This window comes from Austrofundulus limnaeus, unplaced genomic scaffold, assembly GCF_001266775.1.
Source record: "Austrofundulus limnaeus strain Quisiro unplaced genomic scaffold, Austrofundulus_limnaeus-1.0 Scaffold493, whole genome shotgun sequence".
In the NCBI taxonomy this organism is placed as follows: domain Eukaryota; kingdom Metazoa; phylum Chordata; class Actinopteri; order Cyprinodontiformes; family Rivulidae; genus Austrofundulus; species Austrofundulus limnaeus.
In genome coordinates, this window is record NW_013952895.1 from 265,447 (window position 1) to 273,530 (window position 8,084).

General features: G+C 38.8%; 1 protein-coding gene across 5 annotated transcripts in view; it reads right to left on the reverse strand.

The window, feature by feature from the left end:
* actn1 (actinin, alpha 1) overlaps positions 1–8,084 on the reverse strand; it is a 93,859-nt gene that overhangs the window by 53,615 nt on the left and 32,160 nt on the right. For all 5 annotated transcript variants that reach the window (XM_014025711.1, XM_014025710.1, XM_014025714.1 and 2 more), the window contains exons 2-3: positions 2,722–2,836; positions 1,588–1,707 (exon numbers count right to left, since the gene is read on the reverse strand). In XM_014025711.1, coding sequence (XP_013881165.1) covers positions 1,588–1,707; positions 2,722–2,836 — 235 coding nt within the window. The remainder of the gene's footprint in view (positions 1–1,587; positions 1,708–2,721; positions 2,837–8,084) is intronic.

Sequence of the window (8,084 nt, forward strand, 5' to 3'; positions counted from 1 at the left end):
ATTAATAACATTATTATCATCATATTGGAATATGTATAAGCTTTAGAACGTATAAAAATGTCAGAAAGCTGTGTTATGTACCCACAGGAAAGAAAATGCCTCTTTTCACAAGTAAACAGATTTTATTTTATTTATTTCGTGGATGTGAACTTAAGCTAATAATAACTGTTTAAAACTAAAATAAGCTTATAAAGCTGATGTAATCCCTAATTATTAAATTAGCCAGTAGATATTAGCTTCTGTAACATGCAGAGATAGAGTAAGTATTTTGTACAGACTGAATCATGTTATAATTTACTACAAATTAAATATTATAAGCTGGTATTTCCTCTGGTTTCTGTATGTACAGACTAAAATCTCTGCATGAATTCTAAAAATGTATTTTAAATCTCAGCTACAGATGAGATTCTGATCATTGCAATTAGCTGCAACTAGTAGAACCTACATAAACAGAAATTAAATCGTAAAAAGTTAGTTACAAATTCACTAACTAGTTAAAGACCTAAATTAGCAGAAATACAAATTGAAATTGTATTTTCTAACTGCTTTTTTCTCTCCTCCTTTTAGTTCAGTCAGTGGAGGTTTAGCTCCGTCTCTTGGATCAACTCTGAACAAGACATGAACATGAATCTGTGATTTATGAATTATTTTAAGTTGTGTTCACTTACGTGGTCACATTACACCTTCAGGTTTGGTTTGACTTCTGTGTTAAAGTTTTGGTAATAAACTGCACAATGAGTGAAAGGTCTGAGCCACAATGTGTAGAGGGAAGTTAAGAGGGACGGAGGGATTTGTTCATAGAAAAAACCCACCGCATTGTCCTTTTTGACATCTGGTAAACGTTAATATGCTAAATATTAGCACTTTATCTTCTGCCAATTTCTTTCTTTGTTTAGAGCAGAGGAGCCCAAAGTGGGGCCCGCGGGCCAAATTTGGCCCGCCAAACCTTTTGATTTGGCCCACCAACAGTTGCCAAAGTTACAAGGTTGTAACCTGTTATCCTATGTAGAAACACAGTATTTCCATTGGTCAAATGACTATATAAAATGGCTGTAGTGAAGGTAGTTTTCATTCATGGTGCTGACTTTATCTTTGATTATAGGATTAAACATGAAACATGAAATAACAAGAAATATTTAGATCAGATTTAATGCCACATGTAGATTTGCACACTTTATAAGGCCACACAAACTCATATTTTATCATTTTATGAAATTTCCCATGAGTCTTTGCTATTTGAGTGTATGGCAGACTTTCTCCAAGTGCCCAGACAAAAACAAAAGAGGGCCATTGCACAGCTTAATCATTAAAAATAAAGGACTTTACTTTTAAAAAAGTATTTGTATTCCATGTATTATATTACCGCATTTGGCCCACAGTCCTGGATAGATTTTCATTTTGGCCCTCTCGGGGAAAATGTTTGGGCACCCCTGGTTTAGAGTCTTAGCGGTAGCAGAGCTAAATAATTTGCTGTTTAGAGGTTAGTGCAGCAAACACTTGGTCACAATTGCCGAGAAGTCACTTGGTAAAAAATTATTACGTATTTTGAGAGATTATAGTAAGACAAACAGGTGAGCTCCCTCTTACCTTCTGCGCCAATCGAAACCAGCTTCACTCCTTTACTGGCAATGAAGCCAAGCGCTTTGTTAACATTGGAGATCTTGTGAACTCTCATTTTGCCTCTTTCCGGTTTGGCCAAACGTTCACCTGAAAACAAAGACAAACTTGACAATGACATTTCCTCATTACTTACAGTGTTCATAATTGCCATCATCGTGTTGTGATCTTCAGCTCACACTAGGAAAGTTCACAGCTGAGTGTGAAGAGGCTGGGATGAGGGTCAACACATTTCGTACGATTTCTATGGCCTTCAGTCAGAAAAGAGTGGATTGTTCACTCCAGGTTGGGGGTGATATTCTGTCTCAAGTGAAGAAGTTCAAGTATCTTCGGTTTTGTTCACGAGTGAGGGAACAATGGAGCGGAAGATTAACAGCTTCTGCAGTTTTGCTGCTGCTGTACCGGTCTATTGTGGTGAAGAGGAAGCTGAGCTGTAAGGTGAAAGTCTCTGTTTTACCACTCAGTCTATATTCCTACCCTCACCTATGGTCACAAACTTTGGGTAGTGACAAAAAAACAAGACTGTAGATATAATCAGTTGAAATGAGTTTTGTCTGCAGGGTAGCTGGACTCTCCCTAARAGATAGGGTGAGAAGTCAGAGATGTCCAACTGGGAGGAGACCCTGAAGAAGACCCAGGACACACTGGAGCGATTATGTCTCCTGTCTGGCCTGGGAACACCTTGGAGTCCTCCCAGATGAGCTGGAAGAGGTGGCTGGGGAAAGAGAGGTCTGGGTCTCCCTGCACAAGCTGCTGCCCCGGACAGACGGCTGTTTAATGCAAGTCGACCAAATAATTTGGACACATTTTTTGTTCTGCCAGTAAAAAGTTGTAAAGAGGTCAAAATGTAGCCTTAAAATATATGCTGTCAAATCAGAAATGTATTGCTTTGTAACAGACAATAATTGAAGACTTTCTACAACAAAATACATGTCAATGTACTTCATTAAAAAATAAATAAATAAAATAAAACTTAGTTAAATAAACACATAATTAAACATTTTAAATTACTGATTTGCCAGCTCCTGTAGTGTTGGGTCTTCAATCTTTAAATAACAATCATGTCTTGATACAGAAGATGACGTAAAGTAAGAGGCTTCTAACCTGAGATGACCTCTAGCAGCAGCATGAGTTTCAGTCCATCCCGAAAGTCCTCCTCGATGTTCTCAATCTGTGTCCCAGCCTTTCTCAGGTGAGAGTTGCACCAAGCTGTAAATGTCTGCGGGAATGACGAGATAAAAGACAGACATCAGTATTTGAAATGACAGACATGAGATCTGATGATAAACAGCGTGTGGCTACTCTTGTCCATTATTCTTCTTCAAAAGTAAGTGAAAAACCTTTTATATTCTGCTGCTGTTTGTTATTTATTGTTTGGATGTAAATACTTTTGAACAAGCTTTTGTTGTGTTTGGTGGGTGGGTGGGGGGGGGCATGGGAATACTTGCAGATTTTTAACAGTTGTATTTTATTCACATTGGTAATCTGGGTATATGATTCCTCTAGTTATTACCTTTCATTAGAGTCCTCAGAAGTCTCTGTGTTCAAGTATTTAGGAGTTACAGCCTTTTGAATTTGTGTATAATTACTGGGACAAAATTGGACTCATTTGGACACTTGGAAAAATGCATGGACAAACTCTCATAAATTATGTCCAAAATACTGATTTTCGTAGATATTGGTAACACATTTGAACTGGTAAAAGGAAAGACGTGATGCATAGCGTTGTTTAAGTTTCCACTCCCTACCTGCTTCTTTTTATGTGCAACAACATAAATAAAAATAAAAAGAATTTAAGGTGAGGAAAAAAAACTACCTACTAGTTAGTTACAATTTTGACTGCTGAAGTTAAAAATTATGTATGTTACCTGTATAGAGAACAAGCTTTTAGTTTTTCTGCACAAGGTTAAAAACTATCTTGTAAATTAATTTGGGCATTCATTTGTAAACACTTGCCTAAAAGAAGCCCAGTGTCATCTTTGATCTACACAATGATGCAAAATACAATTTTATTCACAATAAATGGTCATTTTCTTCCTGCCCGAGTTTGTTTTTGATCCTTTTGGCCAATCCATCAGCACAGCCATTTTTGGGGGGCAAGCAAGTAAGCATTGTTGAAATAATGCCACTGATTGGACCTGAGTTCTCATTCATCCACTGAGGCTTCTGATTGGTCATGGTTAGTTGATGTTTGGACTTTCAAAAACCCTCCCAGCATCGCTCCAAATGCCAGAACATTAGAACATTTGTAATGTTCTAAACTAAAAAGATTTTCGTCTACTTTTTCTAAATAGTCTCCTGACTCTGAAATTTTTGAACCCCCTGACCAAGTGTTGAGTCTCAGGGTGATCTTGAGACATCAATGTAAGTTATGGTGGTTTCTCACCAGACTGTGACTAGTTGGTGAACAGCATTCACAAGAAAGTCTCTTGAATTAATACTTAGTCCGACAGTTGCAGCCCAGTGAGACACAACCTTTAGCTGTTAGCTTTAATCTCAAGCTCAAGATGGATGAGTTAAGCTCCCTCTTCATTGTCAAGTCTCACTCTGTTCAGTTCTGGTCTGTTTGGTTCTGTTCAGATGTGTGTCTGACCATGGTTTATTAATGCTTTCGCCATGTCATATCTCACTCTGATTCCAAAAGGAATGCCTCTCTGTCCAGGACGAGGTTTGCAGGATAAGTTTGCACAAGTAACACCTTGTCTCCGTCAATCAACCCAAGAGCCAATCCACGAAAAGCATTCTGCTGATGTCAAAATTGTAAGCATGCAATACCTGCTGTTGTGTGCAGTTGGAACAAGAAATGGAGACACACCTGGCAGAGCCTGAACTGAGGGGAACCACATACAGGTAAAACACTGGAGATGGGACTGCTGGATTTGTAACAGCTCTGTGGAAATTTCAGTGTAACGGTATGGCAGAGTTATCCTACAAGAACCAATTACATGTGGTTTTTTCACAACATTTCACCCTTGCAGCTTTTCTTGGCATTCGAACAAGATTGTATTCTGTGCTCTTTTCATTGAACCGCAGCACACTAGAGCTGATAAAAGCAAGCCTTGGGTTCTGCATGATTGCTGGCATGCAAACATTAAGAGGAAACATCTGGAGCAACATCTGAGGTGCCCAACAGGAGCTGGCCTGATGAGCGGGGCCTGTTGTGCACCCTAAAAATGCCTCTTTATTAGTTCCTGGATTAATTACACCCCAAGCCCAAACACCAGACACCGTGTTTCCACCAGAGAGCTGGAAGAGGACCTGCAGGACCGGAGCCAGGTGGTTATAAAAACTAGCACCATCATTCAGTGGTTTGCTACTTTCTGCTGCTGACAAGTCCACTTAAATTGGCTCAGTGGGCTTGTGGAACTTCCACCATGAGATCACACGTGAGGTTCAGGCCCTGTTTGCATGAGAAAAATCTCTGGAAAAGTGTTTTTCCAATGCTTATTGAAGGGGGAAAAAACAGACTTTGCCAATAAAACTTTGTTGTGGAAGCTATTTAGAATGAAGCTGTTTAGGTCAAACCCTGAAAATAGTTAGTTCTTAGAGTGTGCATTGTGAATAACTCAGCTACTACTAGAACTAATTTCAGTTTAGTATATAGAAATTCGAGAAGTACAGCCACTTTTGTGTAAGTTAAGGCTAATGAGCTGTGGTAGCCATCTTGAATCAAATAGACTCCAAAGGTAAACAGTTTAAGACGTGCCTCCACTGATTACTTCCTGAGAAGTAATCAGTGTTTTTAACATGATTTGCAGCTCGATATGAATGAAGAAACACAGATAATTTATTGTCTGTTATTGCAGCCACTCAAACTTCAGCAGGCAACTGTTTGGACAGCTAAGTGGCATTTCTTAGTTTACATATCTAAAAATTAAAAATTGAATAGTCATAATTACATTTGAAATATTTGATTTGTAATTATGGATGTGTGACCCTTCAAATGACAAATCTGGTGATGTAATTTAAGATATCTTGAATTACATTTTGACTAGTCAAAATTCCTTTAAAGGGATCCACGATTAGTTGTAACATTACACTTTATTTGATAAACATATATTTTAACTAAAATAAAGACCGTAAAAATACAGTAGGCTGTTTAGTTTTTATCATTTTTAAAATAAAAGTTTAAAAATATATAACACGGACAGGGACATTTTATTTAAACGCAAAGCATTCTGGGTAAACGATGATGTGGATAGGTCATCGGTGTGAGCAAGCTGTTTCTACCCTGAAGGTTAATCTTGGACAATATCTGACGATTGGCTCTTTTAAATGAAACCAGAGAGCGTTGACAGAGAGGAGAAGGTAGAAATGACTCAGCCTGGAACTGAAAATATGGATAGAGGACCTCAGTTTAGTTTGTTAGTTTGTCGCACAAGCACCGAGCTAATACATATAAGGCAATATAGAGTCGGCGCTAGTGCGAAGGCTAACAGGCTGAGCTGAGGTTCTTCTTCCATGAAGCAGCTCTGTTGTCCTCCATCCATATTTTAAGTTCCAGGCTGAGTCATTTCTACCTTCTCCTCTCTGTCAACGCTCTCTGGTTTCATTTAAAAGAGCCAATCGTCAGATATTGTCCAAGATTAACTGTCAGGGTGGATATAGCTCGCTCGCAGCCTCGCACAGATGACCTATCCACGTCATCGTTTACCCAGAATGCTTTGCGTGTAAATAAAATGGCTCTGTCCGTGTTAAAATATATTTAAATTTTTTTACAAAACTAAACAGCCTACTGTATTATTACAGTCTTTAATTTTCAGTTAAAATAAATGTTTATCAAATAAACTTTAATGTTACAACTAATTGTGGATCCCTTTAAGATATCTTGAATTGTTCTTCTGACTAGACAGAATATAAATACAGATATCTTAAATTACCATTCCATTGTTCCTGGCCAGATCTCATTTTTAGAGATCTAGAAAGATAGTCATACAAAGCAGATTTTATGTGAAAATGACCTGCCATACTGCCATTGCTTTCGACCCTTCTGGGGTCAAAATGACCCACAAGGCCTGAGTGTTGCCTCACTGATAATTTAGACCCACCAGCAACAGAAGTGTTACCTAAATGTTCTTGTTGCAGTGAACTAACTGTGCTAAGCTGTAAGTCATTTGCTGTTACAAATCTGATCAGTTTTTCATATTAAAAAAAGTTTTGTTGAATAAACTAATAAACTTTTAAAGGTGTAAAACCTTCGGACTGCTCCTGCTGCCCTGCTTGCAGCTGTCCTCCTCCTTTTTTCCCCACTCCATTAATCAGCCTCAGTCTGAAAACTATTTCCTGTTTCTCTGCCAGCTCCATATTAGTACAATCCTTTAACTGAAACAAGCCAGCTCATGAGTGCAAGCCCCTGTCAGATCCAAACACAGGTTGGTAGGCAGCCACATTTAGGAAAGAGGAAAGGCAGACTCTGCTGAAAAAGCATCTAACACACAGGTTTTTTTAGATCACAGTCAGAACTCAAGTCTAAGACTCATCTCAAAGCCTCGAACATCTTAATCAAATCATAGAATCATGAAAAAAAGGCTTGAAATATGTTTCTAATGTTTCCATAAAAATGATGGAATAAATTGATAACAGAAGACGTCAGAAGTTTACCTGGTTAGCATTGTTTTTAAATCTATTCTGCAGTAAGAAAACTGCATCGGTGCCTGCAGCTGAACTCTAATGAGAATGAATACTGTCAGGATGATTTGAGGAGGAAATGAGCCTTAGTGCATTCACGGGAGGCAAAGAGTTTTTCTCCCATTAAATCTATTTCTGCTGTCTCAGTTTTACTCACGAGCGCCAGAAAGTGCTTGTGGAAAGAGTCTTGTGTGCCAGAAAAGCAAAGCTGCCAACACCTTTGTCCTACTAAGACTCCCAGATGACTTTGTGAACACACCGCGTGCCACTCCTGCATCTAAGAACAGGAAACTAAAACTAGAATTCACATAAACGCCACAAAATTGGACAATAAGACTGGAAAAATATTGCTTGGTCTGATATGTCTGCATTCACTGGACTCCAACGGTCTCCACATTCACCAGAGCACAATCCAATCAAAAACCTTTGGGATGTGGAGGAACAGGAAGTGAAATTGCAGTTGATAAATCTTGGACAAGTGTGTGATGCCAACATGACAGTGTTGTTCTTCTGATTGCTTCCTTTTGGAAAAACGATGTGGCAAATATTTCCACTGGATGCATCCCCTGACGCAACCTGGGATTAAATCTGCAGATTTAGGATGACAAGACCATGACAACCATGGAGATATGGCAGCCCCCAATGCCAACATGTCAATAGGGACCAGAGACTCTGAGGAATGTTTCCAACATTTAGCTGAATCTATGCCATAAGGCATTAAGGCAGTTCAGAAGACAGTGGGGGTCTAACCTGGTACAAGAAAAGAGAGCCAGAAAAAGTGCCAAATGAGTGCGCGCACACACACACACACACACACACACACACACACACACACACAC